The sequence below is a fragment of the Lichenostomus cassidix genome, chromosome 3 (assembly GCF_008360975.1).
Source record: "Lichenostomus cassidix isolate B80296 chromosome 3, HeHo_3.0, whole genome shotgun sequence".
Taxonomy (NCBI): domain Eukaryota; kingdom Metazoa; phylum Chordata; class Aves; order Passeriformes; family Meliphagidae; genus Lichenostomus; species Lichenostomus cassidix.
Window position 1 is genome coordinate 23,643,870 of NC_139483.1, and position 20,516 is coordinate 23,664,385.

A 20,516-nucleotide genomic window follows, 5' to 3' on the forward strand; every position below is an offset into this window, starting at 1 on the left:
GAGTGATCCAAGAGAATTTACTGAATCAGCATGTGCCATGCTCACAGTTCTGAAGCGAGTCGTTTCCTCTTTGCAGTGGGAATAAGATCCCCAGACAATGTCTAAACTGCTGATAAAGTATGTACTTAGATGAAGAATATTAATGTGCCAGGTAGCGACAGGACAGTAATATTGCAGGAACTAATCTGATTCAAGTAGAAATATGGGTATAAAAAGAAAATTGCTTTTTCTCAAAGTACTTTTTTTTTTTAATGCTAAGGAATACTAGGATTATTTTGAACCCAGTTTGGGTAACACTGGAATTCAATTGCAGATTCCAGTGGAATGTTGGGAGAGCCATTAGTGTGCAAACACAGGTCCTGAGGTATCATTTTGGGTCACTGACTTTCTACGTTCCTGCCACCAGCCCTGGCAGAAAATTCTCGCTACAAAATGAATACACAAGTGCTGATAAGCTTCAAAGTTATGAAGTTAGTACAAAGGGATAGAATAATTGGAATTTATTAGAGTCTACAGCATAGGGGTATTTTTAAGCATATTCAGTGTGCAGGGGGACAAATGTTGATGGAAATGAAGTAGGACAGGAAAGCACACAGTTGTTTCCATATAGCTGGAAGGAGTTCCTTGATTGCTATATTACTGCTTGCCCTGAGAATATTGCTAATTTGATGTTTACACATCAAGAGGTAATATTTTGGTACAAAAGCAATTAAATGGCAGGAATGTTTCTCTTAGTCATCTCCGTTCTACTCTAGATGTCTTTTTCTCAGTCAGGCACCTGAATTTTCACATCACAGTGATTAGAAAGCCCAAGTTTTAACACAGTAACTCTAACTGAGGACTGTGCAGCCTTTGTTTCTCACTGCTGGATACTTAGGATAAGTACTGAGCTTACAGACCTGCGGAAATGCTGCTAGGAGAAGAAACAAACATATGTTGTGGGTGAAGGAAATGCAGGGCTAATGAGCCTTTTGTCAGATGCCTTTCCCTGCTTGTTGTGCAGCTCCCCTTCTCTAGCTTGTTGTTTAGCCTACAAGCCTCAGGGAAACAGATTGTCACAATCTAAGTTTTAGCAGTGCCTTGCTGATCATGGGAGCCTTACATTACAGAGCACTTGCTTTACTGATGACTCAAATATAGTGGGATTTGCCTTCTGTGCATCTTCTCCCTCCCAGTCTCCAGCAACAGCATAAGCCTAGGAAGAGAGTGGGTTAGCTTTTTCCCAGAGAACAGGGAATCCTAAAGAAAAACTCCTCTGAGCATGCAGCAGTAGCACTGTCTGTCCAAGCCAGAAGGGACCACACTCTGTCTTATCCACATGTTCGTGGTAGTGAACACAGTAAAAGCCCCTAAACATTGCATGTCCAGGAATTCAATATTTTCACCCCTGCTCAGGAGAAGGACTCCATTGAATTCAGGTAGGACAAAGAAGAGGAGAATTTACCATTCTCCCCTGCCCAGGTTGAGAGGCAGTGGGAGATGTAGGGGATGGTGAGAATAAATAACCCTCCCCACCCAGATCTGGCAGTGGAGCTGTTTTCATGGTCAGTACCTGCTTGCAGGACATAGGACTAGTATAGGAAGTATAGGAATTTGTGCATTAACTCTACTTTTCTTCTTCAGCTCAGCGCATCTTTTTCTTTCTCCCATTTGAAATGCACCTGCAGCAAAGGTTTTGCTGCCTATTGCTGTAATACCAAGACAGTTTAGTTTAAGATTTTGAGTCCCCTAAATCTTGCCATCTGCCTTTTTCCCAAGAGAGTAAGAGTTAAAGTGTTTTTCGGTGCTAAAAATAGGCAGAGTGGAATTGTACAGGGAGTTCATGTGGAGCCTGGTTCTGAGTGGCTTCTCCCAGCTGATGTAGATGCTGAGAGTCTGACTTGCTGCTCTTCCTTGACATGTTTCTCCATGTCTTTCATGAATGAGTTCTTAAATGTCCTTTAAAATGAACAATACAGTCTTGTCATTGTTTGGCCAATCAGAAGATAAGATGAGATGTTGTATCACAGGGAACATTTATTTCCAGGCATTTTTATTGTAAGAAGCTGCCTGTGTGAGCACAGCTTCGAATAATAGCCCTTATAAGAAAAAAGGGACATCTGTTCAGGCCTTGCACAAAGTGACAGTAATATCAACTTAATGGACAAAACTTCTAACAGGAGACTATTAAGCTTTCCTGAATAAATTAATGTTATGCAGTTTAATGGAGATCTGAAATAGATGAGAATTAAGGAGAATATAAAAACTAGGTGTTCTGTGGAGTTTTACTTGAGTTGATATAAAATCTTTCCTTTCAGATGATCACATAAAGCAAAGTGTAGTTTTCAAGCTGTCTTTAATGCTCTAGGTCAACCTCACTGTATTGCAGAAAACTTTTAAATTATTTAATTTAAAAAATTTTAAATTGGGACCTTAAAGGCTGAGTAAAAGTATCTACCATGGTCTCTGTGAGATGTATACCTCCAGCTGGATCAAGCAATAATTATAAAGACAATGGCTGAGAAGACCTAGTTGGGGCCAAGTGGTCTAGGGCTTGTTCCTCATTAGCCCCATCCCATTATAAATTAGCCTTGGATTGCATCTGTGCTTTCTGGTTGTGATCTCTAATGGGTCTGCAGGTTGGGATTGGGTGCAGGTGCTTAATTTCTGTCCCTGACTTGTGCCTGGTAAAATCAAGACTGCACCTGGAGGAAAAGGAAACAGGTATCCAGGATTGGCTGCTCCAGTTCTCTGTTTGCTGAGGCAGGTGTCAGCTTGGTTTTTCCTTCTTCTTCACTCTGGAGCAATGCTTATCAATTTAGGTTCTCCTTTTTACTGCTATATCACACCAAAACTTCAATTTGTTGTTGCAGCTTTGATATGCTGGTGAGTACTTACTTTTAAATCTTTTAATGACCGTTGAGTGCTTGCAATCTCTTTGGAATTTCTTTGCAAATGAATCTAAATAGATTTGCAAAAGTTCCACAAAATCTGGTTTTGTACCTCTTTGGGTTGACCCTGCATAATCTTCATGTACACTTTTTATGGACTATGTGATGTATTGCACACCAGGGAATTTAAGGAAGTGATTATTTCAGCTATGTGTACATATGTAAATGCATTACTGTTTCTTGCAAAAAAAGTTTTAGAAAACATAAGTATTTTGTTTTGAGGGATTTTTTGGTTTGCTTATTTGTTTGTTTTAATTTAGGAGGGCTGGTTCTCATACAGGAAAAGAGAAGTTACTTTACTTGGCCCTGAAAAAAAGATCTCTGTTTAGGTGGTTTATGTGGTATTATTACCGTAGCTAATCACGTCCCTGGGCTTTCAATTTCAAAAATGAACACTTATGTCTCTTTAAGTAGTTGCCATGGAAATCCTCACAGCATGAATCTCTTCAGTGAACACCTTATGGCAGATAAATTATGTCTTTTGTTTCCGTAAACACATCAGACACTAGACTGAAAGGGGCTTTGTGTGTCTTCAAAGCACAGGCACAAGAACTGATACTTGTTTGTTCTAGCATATGTTTCCTAACCTCCCTTCAAATCAGATAAATCAATGTCAGACTCTAATAGTGTTATTGTGTTATTTGAGAAAGCAATACAGCGAAGCGAAGAAATCTCTTTTCAGCTCCTCGTTCCCCAAAAGATTTTCAGATGCCTTTTTTATTTTTTTAAATACAAAGACTTTTGTATATAAGGTTTTTAGAAATACCAATATGGAAGATATTGCTGGCATTCAAATTCTTTCCATGGCTCTGCTGTAGAGTCTGCTTTGAGCATTTGTAATCATTGCGAGAGCAGGGTCAAATGACACAAAATATGAATTAATAACTCTTGTGCTTTTTTTTTTGTTTGTTTTTTGATTATTAACAAGCTAGTTTTTAGCTGTATTTAAAAATAATGGAATGAAAAAGAAGTTAGTTAACAGACTTTTTTTTGAGATATTCTCATTGTTTTCCACTGCTGTCTTCTCCTTGTATCTAGATGTTAACATGAGCATCAGAAAGTTGTTCCTTTATATTAGAATGCAGCTAATAATTTTTTGGGTTTTAGCATTTCTGTAAAGACTAACTCAGCTGTAATAAGGACTTAAAGCCCCCCAAATTTTGCTCTATTATCTTGAATAAGGCACCTTATCAGAGTAAAGTTATAACCTGTGAATTAGAAGTGTCATATTGTGTACTGTGTGTTAACCAACCTTCATGGGCTGATGCAGTCCCACCATCGTGTCACACTTTAGCCATAATGCTTCTGTACACAGAGAACCAACTTGTCCTCTGTTGTTGTGCTGTGAGATCAGGGTAATTCCATTAGCCACATATTTACACAAGTACTGCTGAGAATAGGATTTGTCCCAGTATAGACATATAAGGAAATTAATAAAATAGGTTCACCACAAAATGTTGAGAAATAAAAATGGAAAATAGCATTTTAATGACAAAGCACAGAGGCTGTATAAAATTATTAGCAATACAGATTTCAAAAAATGTTTTCTATTGTTTCTACTGCTTTTTTGCCTTGTCTTTAAGAAAGATGAATATTAATACCTCTCACAAAGAGTATTTTTATTAGTCCTGAAGGACAAGGAACTTGTAGATAACTGTTCATGTGTTCATACAAACTGTATTTATCTCTGTCATCACGCTGATGTTGATGTCCTGGAAGTAGCACCTGTGGCTAGTTTGGTGCCAGCTACAGTAAAAGCCCATCTCAAATATGGGTGGAGATGGCACTTGTGGTGGCTAAAGCACACAGATGAGCAAGAACAGAAAAGAAGTCAGCTTTGCCACTTAACAGCTCCCCCCATAGCAGATAAAAGGAGTACTTCATTCTCCTGAGCTTTCAGTCTGTCTCTCCATTCACTGTGTTCCCTTTTAAAATTGAGTCTGTTTAGCTTCCCCTGCCAGACACTCTGGCACAGTTCCTCAGGCACTTAAATATCATTGCGGATTTGGGCTTCTGAGCCTACATCTTATTTCCCTCTGAGGGGGAGGAAGCTTTGCAAGTAGAGTTAATTTTGCTATAGAGGAAATAAATGCCATGAAACCTTTCTATTAGATTAAAACTGATAATAAAGAACAGCCTTTGTCCCTCCATGAAGAACGTCTGTGAGCTGCACTGCCTGGGATGCTGTGAAAAGCCTGGGTTATGGGAAGCATTTATTGAGGTTGGCTTCCAAGGAAGCCCAGGATAGCTCTTCCCTCTTGTATGATCTGCTTTTTCTGTCCTCCAGCAGTATGTATGGAGTGGATCCAACCCACAGAGAGCACAGATGTAGCTGCTCCATAAAAGCTTCTGAAACATCGTGTGGCTGACATAAACAAAACTGACCTTTTGTATCTCTCTCTCTGACTGCCAGTAATGGGCTAGTCATGTAACAAACCTCCGAGCACACCCGGTATGCTTGGCACACACTTCACCAGCATGGGCAAGATAGAACTAATTAGGGCATAAAAATACTCAAAAGACAGTTATATATATATATGTGTGTGTGTGTGTATGTGTTTGTGTATAATGTGTGTGTATATATGCAATATATAAATTAAGCAACTATGCAATGGCATTTGGGACAATGCAGTACAAAGCAAGGCAACATTTGCATTATTGTACATTATTGTAGTGTAGCAGCCTGGTTCTGTTAACAAACTGGCATAAATCAGGGCAGCTGCATCTAAAATGGCAAAGATGCAAGTAGTGACAAATTGTTTTCAGTGAAGAATTGGGTGTAAATTGCCTCGTTTATATCCAAAAAATGGAAGAAATGGCTTTAGACAGCTGAACATTGTCATCCATATTGGAAAGAGAAGCCAGAGTTGGTTCATTCTCGTTTTAAGCTCAAATTCTGATGGCATATGGCAATCTAATTCCTGATTCCAGTGCTCAAATACATTTTTCTATCTTGGTTTAAAAGCAAGCTAAACTAGTATATTTTGGTAAATAATGAAACAAATTCTTGTCCTTTTTTTGTGAAGGTTTTACTTGGTTTCATTCAGTATTTGCTATTTTCCTCTTGGAGAGGATAACAAGCTCTTGTCTGATGAGTGAATCTGCCCATTGAATGTTGATTTGCCACTCAATAATAAAGCACACAAGGTCTAAACAATGTGGCTTGTTAGTCACCAGTATCAGGAAACAATCAGGCACTGCTAACATTTTTCTCAGGTTGTCATAAATGAAGGTGATCTATTTGAGTGTCAACAATTTGGTGATGATTTTTTTCCCTGTGCAGTGTTCACCTTCTTTTTGTAATGCATGCCAAGATGGTATAGACAGCTCAGGTCCCAAATGTGTTCAGGCAAGTAATAGCCACTGGAATTATGGCTTAGTAATGATATGTTCTTTCTGTCAGTACTCCTGTTTTATAGAGTAATATCATCTCTAACTGCATTTGGGGAGCAGGAATTAGCCTCTGGCTCACTAGCAACACTGTGGTTCTTCCTGCATGGCTCAGCTGAGCTGTATCAAGTGGGGATGGAAATGCCTCTAACAGCAGACCCTGTGACTGGGATGTTCCTGTAGGACAGCAAAGATTTGACTTCCTCCTCCTGTGCAGAGGTGGGAGCTGCTTCTGGGGCTTCTGCTGCTTGGGGAACTGTGCTTTTGGGTCAAAGGAGGTTACAGATTTCCAGCAGTGATTTGCACAAAGAGAATGAGCTTAGTTTGGCTCTTAGAAAAAGAGCCCTGTGGCTCCTCAGTGAAGGTGGCTTTTTGAGCGCCTTGGGAGCAGTGTGTGTGCCAGAGTGGTGTAGAAACAACCCTCCAGGAATTTCCTTGTGGTTCAGCTGCTTTATGTGCAGTTCTCTGCTCAGCCCAGCAGTTATTGTGGAGCCCATTTGGAGGTGCCCAAATTTCCCTTCTGCGGGGAATCCAGATGCTGCCCTAGGGTCTTCTTGGATGAAGAGACAATTAACAAAAAGCTAGGTAAGGTGCAATGACTGCATTTCAGTAGCAAACCCCTGTAGGGTTTGGGAATTGCATGCTGATGCTTTCAAGCTTCAGTTCTACACATTGGCATGTGTTTAGTTGCTTTACACAACTGAATTGTGAAATTTACTTTCAAACTATAAAGTGTACGGTTTGAACTTATGGGCAACTTATTATCATCTAGAAAAGTTTGTCTGCTCTGACAGTAAAGTACAAATGTTACAAACTCCATCATCTGTGTGCTTTGGTTTTGCTTTCTCAGCAACCTAGGTTTTTTTCCTTTCAAAAGGAAAAATATTAAAACATTTTAAAAAAATATTTTGTTTTAGTTGTACAGCACTTCAAAAGTCCTATTTTTCTCTTATATTCTTTTCATCTCATCTTACAAAGATGCACCCTAATTCCTCACTGAATCTCCAAATATGCTTCTGCTTAGTTTACTTTGTCATAGTCATGACTGGGGCTTATAAGACTGTAAAATGAAGTCATTTTATAACCCAAACAATTTTGCTTCAATTTCAGTGTAATTTATCTCCAAAACCAGGGACAGATTTTTTTATTTAGCACTGTAATGGCCATGTACATATGCCTATTTAGCAACTCTAAAAATACAAAGCAGTGTTCAAATATTTCAGTATGTGGTTCTGATGCAACTTATACTAAACTACCAGGCTGAAGATTTTGGAGACATATTTAACCTAGAGAAACAGCAACTTAGAAATAATTGTTCTATCATTTGTAGACCTCAAAAAGAGGCGATGCCTGCCGAAGGGAATTTCATGTGTGCATTGAGAATGATTTCCCTAATGATTTCACAATTTAAGGGCTTATTTTTGGAATACAAACTGTCTGACTATGTGTGTGTAAACATCACTCTAGCTGTCAAGCTTCCATCAAAATTCCAGTGACATTAAAAGGAAGAGCTTTTATTCACTTCCACAATTTTTGGACAATCACTTAAAATATTACTGACTGGATCCAGTGTAAGATCTTTCTGCACCAGAGAGTGCTAAGACCTGTACGTCAGGTAATTGCTTTGAGCTGAGGAGTGGATATTAAATTTGCCTTCTTCATTATTACTTTAAAAAGCAACAATTTTACTTTGAGTCCAATCAGGTGTTATTCTGCATCCTTTGATACTGAAGAATAGCTCTACAAGGAGTTGTGTATTGTTTCAGAAACAGACCAGGAGGTGATGACTTTCATGATTCTGAAGTGTTCATTCAGGTGCATTTGGATTATTAACTGAAAATAAACTAAAATAAACTCAAAATACAATAAATTAAAACCCTCCAAAACCTTGAAATGTCTCCATTATGAACACAAGCTTTTTGTGTAGGAATTTGTTAACTAGCTTAAGTAATTTTTCTTCCTTTACTTATACGCAATGATGGTGGGAGGGTTGCTTTCTCTGCATCTGTTCTACTAGATGTGCCTGGAAAGCTGAAATCAGTACAATTAATGTTTTCAACAACAGAATGTGAAAGCATTTGTTATCTTCATGTAGTACGATAAGATTGGTTTACAGGTGTAAGTAAATACTGTGTGGGTCTGAGGAAAAACTTTACTCCAACTCCTGACTTTACCAGTTTCCTGATCCACCCAGTCAGATTTATGCCTCTGGTAGGGTTTACTACTTCAAATAAACAAGCAAGATCTAAAAGCAGAGCAAGCAGAAAGGAAAAAGGGTTCCTCTATTGACTTTTACAAGCTGTCAGTTTATGTATTGCAAGCTCAAATGTAGTTAGCATTAGATCATTATCTTGTCTTAACTCTTCTGTAGTTTTTTTTTGTTTTTGCCTTGCTTTTTAATTGGACAATCTTATGCACTTCTGTTGATCTCTGATGTGTTCACTATATGATCTGTGTGGGTCACTCTTCTCTTGTAGTTCCCTCATAACCATACATGTTTTGCATGAACTTGCTTTAAGTAGGTCTTCTTTCAAGTTTATAGAAAGGGCTGGTGAAGACTGGAGTTTTGTTTACAGTACCAGGATTATTTAATTTTTAAGCTACTTCAAGCAACACTATTTGTTTTGAATGAGTGCTGATGTATAGTGTAACCTTGCTAATCAACTACTTTTGTTAAGTATTGAAATATGAGATCATAATAAGGAAGAATACAGTGAGACATACCAATTTATTTCCATCATTCATGTAAGTCAGCTTAGCTCAATATAAGAATGAAAGTACCCCATGAAGTGAAGCCTGCCCAGCCTAGTGGCAATAGGAAACATTAATTACATTCAACATTTTGATCTACATTGCTAGTTTACATGAAAGACTGACTGTAAGTTGCTTGCTCAATGTGAAGTACTATGCTAATGCTTACATCACTCTTTATATGACTTAAATATTGTAAATAGAAATCAAAATATATTTATTCTAAAAAGCAGTGATTTAGCTTTCTCTTTACAAAGCTTACCAGTGATCTCATTGGAATTAAACATTTTAAAGGCACCGAAAAAGCCCAGTGACTCTTGCTGCTTTAATCAACAGCTGGCAGGATTGGGCTGCATTGCCTTTTCCCATTGGAAGAGAAGGGGAAAACTCCTGCTGACTTCTAGGATAAGTGATATGCCACCTTGGAATAATACTGTGGATACTTGTAGGTGGACTCAAACTCCTTGATGTGCATTTCTTAGCTTTTAAGTCAGCTCAAACCCATGATTCTGGACAATGCTGCATGCTTAAAGGTAGTAATTTACAAAGAATGGTGCAAGTATAGTTTTGTATCTCTGTAGATTTTATTGTAATACCACTTAGAATATTTATTTGGATAGAATAATATTAGAATATTTATCATGATTTTAGATTTCACTTTGGAGTCTTGCAGAAGCATCGAGCAGCAGATGGTCTATCTATGCAGTACTGTGCTAATAAGGTTAGCACAATGCTGCCAAAAAGTACCAGGTTTCCCAATACCTGTCTGATTCAGATGGCAAATGAGTATCCATATCAGGGTGCAGGAGTAACTTGTACAGAAAGCTGTAAAGAAAAGCACTCATGTATATGTGTAAATCATGTGAAGTGTGTTGTGTATAACGCATGTGAGGAGTGGCTGGGGGTGGTTAGCCTGGAGACAAGAAGGCTTAGGGAGACTTTATTGAGCTTCACAACTGCCTGAAAGGAGGGTCAGCCTCTTCTCCCAGGCAACCAGGGACAGTATGAGAGGAAATGGCCTCAAGCTGCTCTAGGGGAGAATCAGGTTGGACATTAGGAAGAATTTCTTCACAGAAAGCCTTGTTAAGCAGTGGAATAGGCTGCCCAGCAAGGTGGGGAAGTCCCCATCCCTAGGTGTTTTGAACCTTTGTGTTCAAGAAATGACTGGAGATGGTACTCAGTGCCACGGTCTAGTTGACAAGGTGGTGTTCTATCAAAGGTTGGATTCAGTGATCTTGGAAGTCTTTGTGAACCCCAGTGACTCTGATTATAAATCCAGTTATAAATGTACAATTGTTGGGCCAGTTTAGAACAGATATAACATGGAGAAAGAGTAAAGCACCTGAAAAAGAGTCACTGACTGCCGATGAGCCCTCTGGAACTATGTGAAGAACTGGGAAAAGAGAAGTTGCAGGTTTCTGAATCACAGTGGTTACACACCGTGGAAGGAGCACATGACAAGTACTCTCTGCACTCATTTGAGCTCTGGCTACAAATAACTATTGAATTGAAGGAGAGGGGGTGGGAAGGGAAGGGAATTGGACACCAAAACAACTAAAGTAATTCTCAAAAGAGACACTAGGAAAGAAAATTCTTTTCTCTTGGTACTTGGTATTTAAGTGTTTTTATAAATCTCATTCTAGTTTGATCCTGATTCTTTGCCCATTTATGGGACTTAACACATCTTATCTAATTACAAGACAGCAGCTCCTCAATAGAAACTAATTGATGACCTGCTCAGTCCTGGTTTCTGATTGTGGGCTGTGGCAAAACTGTGGATGATGGAGTTTTGGTTTAGTGCTCCTGGTCTGGCACATAGTATGTGACTTGGATAGAATTTAGGGGTTCAAGCACAAGTTGCTCTAAAAGGATTGCATCATAAGTACAGTCTGAGTGGAGCTTTAATATTATATCACAATGAGGTATCTAATCTGAAGGTGCCTTAATTTTTATTTTGAAAATTCCACGGTGCTCAGTGCCTCTGGGTGGATGAAGAGCTGCTGATAATTTTGGATGTTGTTCTACGTGTTGTGTTTTACTCACTTATCATTCAGTGTGAAATATGGAAATATTTCTGCGATTACCCTGTAACTGCTGGACTAAAAATATAACACTTTGGTACCCTAGATCCCTCAATCATAGATGTTCACTCAAGTAGTCAATTCTAGACACATCAACACACCAGTACTAATGGCAGTCAGAACAAATGACTCCCTCGTTCAAAGGGAGTGTTACAGCTCCTTTTTGTGTGTGACAGCTCACACCTATAGCAGCCTTAAGGAATGGGTTCAGATTTTCAAATTAGGCCCCCTGTTATTAGGAGGATGTAGCAGAGTTTTGCCATGTGCTTTGCTAGAAAAGCTACTGACGTTAAATATAAGTTATAGATTAAAGCCAAGCCATCTGTGTCTTTCTCATGAGAAGAATGAACACTTGAATAAAACACATATGACATCTCAGTTTAATGAGCTTTGTAGGTGATAGATTAAACAAATATTTTTCTGAGCGTAATTAGAATTTTTTAAAAAATCAGGAAATGGTAACTTTTGCTTTCTCAAATATTTAATTGATAATAGCTGCAGGTGTCTAAGCAACCTGTTTTCTGATGTTAACAATGTGAAGGACAATCAAATAAAACCAAAACCCAAACCAAACAAAAACCCTTCTGGAGAGTTCCTGGAATAAAACCAGCAAAAGATAATTTGACATTTACTATTTCTGCGAGAAACCTCACTGTTCAAAAAGAAGCAGCAGTTAATAGAAACTGATTATAATAATTTTGTTGTTCTCTTATCCCCTAATATACCTCTTAAAGCTACTTTGATTTGAGAATTCTACTGCCAATTAAAGCTTCCCTACTGGAAGCTGGGCTGGATAACTAGTGTTGTACTAATTTATTACAAATGACAAATCTGATACAAAGAAACAAAAACTGTTACCTAAGTGATGTAACAGTATCTGTTCCACATCCTTTTCTACATCTTTGGCAAAGACTTGCATTTGAAAAGCCTCTAATTTCACCTAGAAATTAGAGTCTTTTCTATCATGTACTGTATCATGTATTCTAATAATACATTAAATTGTGTCATGTATTATTAGATAAATAATCCTGCTACTTGTTTTCATTTCTTTTCAGATAAATCCAAACAGACCACTAGATCTTAAAAAAAATACTGATTGTAAATTTTGCTAAAACTTTAACTACTTGGGGAAAAGGATTTAACTGAGCACAGCACTTGACTCCACTTAATTCAGTGTAATCATTGTGTTACAATATTCAAATTTCCAGTCATTCTGAGTAAAAGACAATTAAGATAAGTAGGTTAAAACTTGGTTATCATCAATGCCAATTGAGACAAGAGCTATGTATAAGGCTGCTTGCGTTTTGGATCCTGAGCAATGTAGAGAGCAACACATTCTTCTGCTCTTTTCCAACTGTACCTGGAAGAAGGGAAAGAGAGATGATCCAGTTTGCATGGAGGGGAAGCACACACTCAAACCAACAAATGAAACATTGATGCTACTGAAAAGGGGGGCACTTTATCAGCTTTTGCCATGCTCTGTATCTTCCTTTCCATTGTCTCTGGAAGCTACTGTCCTAGTCTTTTTCCTTATATCTATCACATGTGTCAAGGCTATGAAACAGCTGCATGCATCCTACTCCAGGAAGAGAGCTGTGTTCTGAGCCTGAACCCCAAATCTTCTTGCACTGATGTTGATTAAGCCTGGTCTGATGCTTAGAGCATCAGCTGTGAGTGCCAGTTGGTAGATTCATGCCATCCACCTTTATGCATGGTCTTTTGCATGCTGCATTTTCTTGGTAGTGCTTATATATATATATTTGCTTTGTTTTGTTTTCTCCAGTTTTCATCATAAGAGGTGAACTAGAACAAATGTCTGGCTTTTCCTCCTGAAAGCACTTTTGCCCTGAGAAATATGAGAAATAACAGAGGCTATTGCAAATCCTGCATTCACAGATGCTGTGTTTCTGCACCAGTGATGCCCAACACGGTGTGGATTGCATCCATAGAATTTATGTTGCTGGAAGCTGGGAAATCATGCATTGAAGTGCTGTTCATCTCTACTCACGTAGACTGGGCACGGACAAGCAGGCTGTCACCAGCAGAGAGAGTCAGGGTTTTGCCATCCACAGCAACAGTCGATGTGCCCTCCTGAAGGGAAAGAAGGCCTTTCATTTTCCATTCCTGTCCCCAGCAGAAATGCTGCACATACGGAAATCTTTCCTACTGAAAGAACACCTCAAACCTACTATGTTGCATGAAGTCTAGCTAAATATTCAGTTATCTTCTTTGTCTAACACTATTAGCATCAATAAAAATATGTTTTATTGTTCCCCATCATAAAGCAGCCACCCATTGCCTGATCCTTGGGGCACACTGTCATCAATCTAACCTAGCAGCCTGCAAGCTGGTACAGCTCCAGAAATTATAGAGAGAATCTTCTGGAGTAGTTCAAGCTCCTCTTCTACTTTTCTGATTCCTGATAGCTCTTTAAGTCTTTAAAAGCAGTTTACAAGTCAGGCAGGGAGCTGACTGAAATTGGTGAGTCCATCCACATTGGAATGGACTAGTCATTATTGTCAAGCAGGGGAGTCAGGTTCTTGCCAGCCACAAGGTCTTGATTCCGTAGGCTGAGGTAAGCTGCAGTGTCAACAAATGTCTTTCAAGATTATTGTGTCTTTAATTAGTATTTCATAGTCCCTGTGAATTTCTACAGAACAGGAACTAATAGAAATATCTGCCTCCCAAGCTAGCATGACTTGGGTAAGCAAAAATTAGCATTTCTTTGTTTTTCCTTTGGGTTGCAAATATATTCTAGAAGCAAGTTGAATGAAGGACATCTGGATCACCTACAACTATTATTTAGTATAAACAAATTTTCTGACTTTTATTAGCTTATTCTACTTGATTCTAGTTTGACTTCAGTATCAGGACAAATGTTTCAAGGCAGAACTAATAGGTGAAGTTGCTTTATCGCTTGGAGGTATTCTGATATATTTGCAGGATATGGTCTAGGTAGGGTGTATTAAAATCCCCAACAAGGATGGATGCCAGTATTTCTTTCATCAACATACATTATGAGGAAAAAGAGGCTATTTTTATTGTGGCAGTACTTCGTAGTTATTTTTCATTATAGTTTAAAGCTGAAAGGTGGTGTCTATTGTTGACATTTTCTATGAGAAGGAAGGTAATCATTCCAGATTCTGTTGCTAGAAGGCCTTACTACTGCTCAGTCTGAACTGAAACATGAACTCATCAGTTAACAAGTGTGAATTGCCACATACCAACTGCCATATCCAGATATCCGAATTTTTTTTACTTTTCTCAGTTGTTCCTGGTCCATAAGTTATAACCTTAAAAAAAAAAAAAAAAAAAAGGGAAGAAAAGTATTGGTTTCATCCAAGTGACCAAAGTGTCCATATTCATCTTCTAACAGCACTTAAAACATTCTATTTTTACAGGAGAATATTCATAGAAGATGACGTTATTTTTACAGACATTAAAATTCACACTGTGTTTGGTATTCTCATATTGATTCCTACTGATAAAAAGGGAACTGATCACACCTGCCACTCCTTATGCTCCTCTGCATCCTCGCTTATCTATTCCTTCTGCCTCCTCCCACTCTCAGTTTTGCATCTACATGCTTCCTGCTTCTGTTCTTGGAACAGGCACTTCCTCCTCATGAACTCTGGGCCCTGTCAAGAGCCTGTTGAAGTAGAAAAGTTTCTTCCATTAACATTAAAAAAGCTGCAGACAGGACTTTATCTTTCTTATTTTCTGCCCCTTCTGTGCTCTTCCTGACAGTCCCACACTGTCACTTTGCTGTCATCTGTACTGGATTCTTCAGAGTGTGACTCCAAGTAACTCTGGGGAAGAATGTATTTTGTAAACATCACGCATACAGCACAGATATCAAATGTTGACAGATTCATTTACACCCAAACTAGACTGTGTTTGACTAAACTGCGAAGTGCAGTGCTGTAGTGCAGCCCAGGCTCTCTGGTGCTGTCCAGTTTTCCTTGTTTCCACTTTATGTAGATTGAGGGGGAGGAAAAAAACTGTATTTACACACCCAGATTAGAGTTGGACCATGAATGCTGCTCAAATACACAGAGAAGCTGAACCCACTTGAGTGGCATTTGCATCATGCTGGTGCTTCTGATTTGGGAAATTTGGGGAGAGGGAGAGGGGAATGGAGTGAAGGAGCTGTTTCAATCCCAAAGGAAAGGAATGGAAATAAAGTTCAGATTGATTCTGTAAATGGAAGTAATGAACTAGAAAGCCCCTGTCCTAAACTGGTCAAATCAATGCACCAAAACAGGTACTTCTATTGGGGTTCATAACTTCCTCTGCTGACTATATTGTTCCCAGGCCAGAATTCATTCAGTCTGAACAGCAGGCACCTGTTATCTGTACCTTTAAAAACACCTCTTATCAGAGAAATTAAACCCCCATACCTCTGTTTCAAAGTTGTCTCCAAACATGCTCAAGGACTTCTTCTGTTTTATTTCACCACGATGGTCATTTAACCAGCTGGAGAAGGAAAATGGCTCCATAACAGAAGTGGAATTCAGTGGGAAAGGTGTTTCTTTCAGGAGTTCATCTGTAAGCCAGGCACAAGTCTATCAGTGATACTTGCTTCCCTTGGTCTTTGCAAACATTTTACTCGAGGGATCAATTCACAGACACTATCTAGTCAAAAGTGATTTGCAACAGTAAGCAGTGCTGGGGTCATTATCAGGACTTTCTGAGATTGTAAAATGCATGTGCTATTTGTGTGTCTTTATGGAGTGACTCCTCCAAAGATGTTGTCAGGACTGTGTATCCAAACAGCATGCAATACACTACCTAGTTCTTGCTGGCATACTCCTCACTCTCTTTCAGACCAGCTTTTGCACTGCTAAAATATGGTGCATCATCTCTGAGCTTTTGCTCGTGTCATATCCCTCTGTAAATGGACTTGGGCCTATAGAACCAGCTCATTCTACATCCCTCACGTAGTTAGTACTGGCTTTCATGTTTCTTCTCCCCTATATGTTTTAAATACATTGACCACAGTGAAGCAAACAGATTAATACAATATAATATTTAATAAAATAGTTTCTTTTCGTGGTGTTCTTGGAGTTGTAGCTGGATTTAATTTCCAGTAATTCTCTTTCACAAATTATTTGATTTAAAATAGCTGGAGGACCAAATGCAGTATCAGTAGAGCTGGCAAAATTCAAGCTTCATGCTGCATGCTGCTGGTAGATTAAATGAGCTTTAGTTATTTACCAGCTCACAGTGAAGTGCAGAGACAGAGCAATTGCCTTGGTGATTCTAAGTAGTTTGTTCATAGTTTACTCTATGGGGAAGCACCCATAGAGTAATTTCAAGCAGTAATGCCAACTAGATGCTGGAAAAACTCCCTGGATGGTTTTCTCCCAAATGTATTGTGGTAATAAACTTGCAGCCAAATCTTAGTTTAGGTGCTAGTAATAGAACAGCTCATTTTTAAGTATTAGTGTATTCATTATGCAACATTCTTTTGGTTCTGTTCTAATGCTGAATTTCACTGCTCTGCAGTGTTTTGAATGTATCATTTCAGTTTTTCATTAGGGAGTATTTTATACACAGTCTTTGAACAATATGTGAGAGGGTCAGTGCATCCAAGGGACAGCAGCATCTTGAAGATGCTGCTGCTGTTCATGGGATCCTAGTGAGCACAACAACTTTTACTGAAAAGCAAACTCCTCCAGAGGAACTAAGCAGCACCAAGATAAAAAAGGAAGTCCTTAGATTTATTTTAATCTGCGTTTGTAACCATTAACAAGATCTAGTCATGAACATTCTATATTTTATTGTCTGATAACGCTAAAAAGCAGTGTTAAGGCATTTGGTGATTTTTTTTTTTTTGGTGCTTTATTTTTCTTATTGAAATATGACTGGTTGGGTTTTTTTTTTCTTAATTTTCACAGGTTCATCAAACAGTCTTTGGAGGTAATTAGGAACACATACACATTTTGTCCTTAGATTATGGACATGTGCAAATGAGGCTGCATTGGGAAATTGGTTTTTTGAATGTAAAACATAGGTCTAAAATGTTATGATATATGTTCACACACAGCGGAGGAGGAAAAGAAAATTTATCAGAAATTTTATGAGAAGATACTCAGTGCAACTAGTATTCCAAAAGATGTTAAATATTTTGTTCCATTAATAGTTGAAATATTTACCAGTTGGTTTTGTTTTATTTTGTTATCAGAATAAAACTCATTATTTGAATTTAGAAAAACTTCTTGTAGTTTTGCAGTAGAAGGAAGTTACACGTTGGTAGAGATTTCTACTGAAATGCACACCCTAGTGCAGCTAGGTGTGGGGAGTTTTCATGGTGGGAGTTTGTTTGCTTTTTAAAAACTAAAAGGCATATAGCACCTGTTAGGATACAAATACTGAGATATCAGCAAATACTGAGATGTCACGAGTATCCTGCTTAACTTGGGGGATATTTCTTCTCCACAGGGTAAGAATTCCAGCATTGAGCTGACAAGTAAGTTTAGACTTCATAGGCTGGAGGAAAAAATAGCAACAAGCTGAGTCTCAAGGATGGGCACTGTGGTGTTTGACACAAGCAGAACTATGAGTGCTGCCCAGGAGCTGCAAGGAACTTGGGATACAAAAAAACCCCAAAGCACTTGTTTATGTTTTGACCAAGAAGCAACACAAATTTAAATTTGTAGCTTAACTTCTGTCTCTTATTCCCCATAAACATAGTTTCGCAATTTTCCTCCTTCTGCTGATCTCTGACTCCTGTTACCCTGATCAACTGGGACAACATATGCAGGACAACAGCATAGAGTGGCTGTGCCTACCTGGGGCCAGAGTAAAGTGTAATACATCCTGCACTCACTGTGGTGCAGTCCTTTCTTGCTTGTGAGAAACAGCCACTACTTAACAGTTTCATTACTTTCAACTAAAGATGGACTTTATTTAGAATTTAAAGTTCCTCAGCTGAAAAGGTTTTTTTTGGACACTTGTCTTATCACCAGGCCCTGGCCTGAGATGGGGTTTTGGCTTAATACTACTTTTGATGTTAATGACACTTGCCCAGTGACAGCATAATGGCCTTTGTACCTGCAAGGAATTAACCTTTTAGTGTGAACCAGTAGGATGATTTGGTTATCCATTACTGCAGAACAAATAAGAGAACACTGTGGGGATGAGGTACAGGACATATGTGTGACATTATCAATAGACTACCTGACTGAGTCCTTGTTTAACCCTGATGCTGATCCCTTGCATGATGCTAAAAGCTGGAGGTGTCCTAGCACTTGTGAACTTGAGCCAACAAGCTACAATGAACAGCATCCAATCCCTTGCAGTTCCACACATATTGGAGTTGAAGCCTGGTGCTTCTGAAGGAACTGAGTGTTTCTAATCAGGCTAATGGCTTATATTTAGATATTGATGCATATATTTCTGTTTAGCCTGTACATTTGCTTTCAGCAGTATCTGAGTAAGTGCAAGCCTGTGTTTCTGGAGTTCTCTTCTAGCAATACTGTGAGACAAGGAAACAACATGTTTAATATGGTAAAGGTAAAAATATGCCAGCAAAATGCAAGAAAATGGCACTTCTTAGCTAGTCAGCTAATAGACTTGTGTAGGTTTTTCCAAGTAATATAACACTAAGTGGAACATCAAATCAAACATTTTCTTACATTTTCAGACATCCATTAAAAAGTTCAATACTAAAGTCCATTTCTGTACATCATTACTATTAAAAATTTATATCACAGCAATGTGTTCCTTCAGGGGATTATAGCTCTTTTCAGAGAGTCTGTTTTAATTACAATGTGATGATATCACGTTAAGCTGAAAAATATGTTGTATTTACTGAATGAGCTTGTAAATATTTAAAAAAAAGAAATTACAGATTTTAGAGGAAGTTGACATCTGTTAAACAATACTGAGACTGTATTGAGACTGAGAATATTAAGTTGGGAAAAAAAGGAGAGAACAGCTTGCAAGAAAACAGCAAGGTGAACGTACAGGTAGTTACAGCCTTAACAGAGATCATCTAAAGAGACCCTGAGCTTGCTGGGAGTAATGTGCTTCTGATAGCAATAAAGACAACAGGTAAGAGAGGATTGACACTGACCTACCAGGTATATATGGCTGTACTTGTTCATCTGAAACTTCCCCAGTGATGACCCTAAGCTTTCTTGTCAAGAAATCAGACCATCTCATTCTCTGACTCTTTCTTGAGCTCTGCTATCCCCAAGCTCTTCCCATAGCTCTCGATTCTTCAAGATTTGTTCAAAGGAAAAGAGCTACAAAGCACATGAAATATGTCAAAACAAGGTTGACAGACATGATTACATGTTGGCTTTATGAAAAACTGTATTTTTCAGTGATGGGTCACCCTTCACTCTAGACAGTACATTCCAGATGGAACAATGTTCAAATCTTTAAATCCTCTTATATTCTTACTAATTATCCCACTATCCTAAGGTGCTGTGCAGCCTCAGAAAGAGTCCATCCCTACATGCTGTGGTCCCATCTCCATGCAAGGATGTAAGACAGTCCACTACAAATGGTGTCTCCTTCTACAAAAGCAGAAGACATCATTATTCAAAGTGGAGTTGTTAAATCCTCTTTGTTTTTTCATCCTTTAACTGAGTAAAATGGTCCAGATTAGGGATAAAGAGCTCATTAATTACTTTAAAATTATGTATTCATTTATTTCTGTGCATTTTCTAATCATAATTTCCATATGTACAATATTATATAATAATGAATAATTCTAATGTGAGAGTTTAGCAGCATTTCACATTTAATTGCCAATGCCAGCAATAAGACATAGCCTGAGAGGTTTTTCCCATATGTACCTACCTAACTTCTATGAAAAATACCTGCTTTATTCTCCAAGTTAACAGAAATGTCAATGGGACTAGTAGGATTTTAATACCTCTGCAAATAAAACCTGTGAAATGAGGGACATAATTTTAGACATCTGGGTTTGAAAAAACAGTTAGCCCAGTCCATATAAAAACCCAGAGTGAAAGCATTGACAGTGACTGATTACTTTGCAGGCTGTTGGTTTCTTTCACTGATGTTGATATAGATGCAGAAACATTTAGTTGAAAATACAGCACTCACTTGGTGCAATCATACATTTCCCTGTGTAACTGTATTTGTTTTTCTAGTATGCTCGGAGAATTGGCATGACTGCTAATTTATGACTTGTCTGTGTAATTATTTCTAGGCACATTTTTCTTTGTGTCATTAAATCTATGCTGGAAACTGAATGGCTTTTTTTTTTTTTGTCTAATTGAAATGAAGAAGTTTGATGAGGAAAGCTTTGAAAAATATTTTTGTGATCAAGAAATATAGCTTTTTCAAAAGGAGATATCATCATCCAGAAGGAAAGGAATAAATTAAA

At 38.3% G+C, this 20,516-nt stretch overlaps 1 protein-coding gene across 3 annotated transcripts in view; it reads right to left on the reverse strand.

The window, feature by feature from the left end:
• Positions 1-10,735: 10,735 nt before the first annotated feature.
• HAAO (3-hydroxyanthranilate 3,4-dioxygenase) overlaps positions 10,736-20,516 on the reverse strand; it is a 35,866-nt gene continuing 26,085 nt past the window's right edge. For all 3 annotated transcript variants that reach the window (XM_085054959.1, XM_085054958.1, XM_085054960.1), the window contains exons 7-10: positions 15,553-15,698; positions 14,377-14,445; positions 13,161-13,243; positions 10,736-12,512 (exon numbers count right to left, since the gene is read on the reverse strand). In XM_085054959.1, coding sequence (XP_084911085.1) covers positions 12,434-12,512; positions 13,161-13,243; positions 14,377-14,445; positions 15,553-15,698 — 377 coding nt within the window. In that variant the 3' untranslated portion in view covers positions 10,736-12,433. The remainder of the gene's footprint in view (positions 12,513-13,160; positions 13,244-14,376; positions 14,446-15,552; positions 15,699-20,516) is intronic.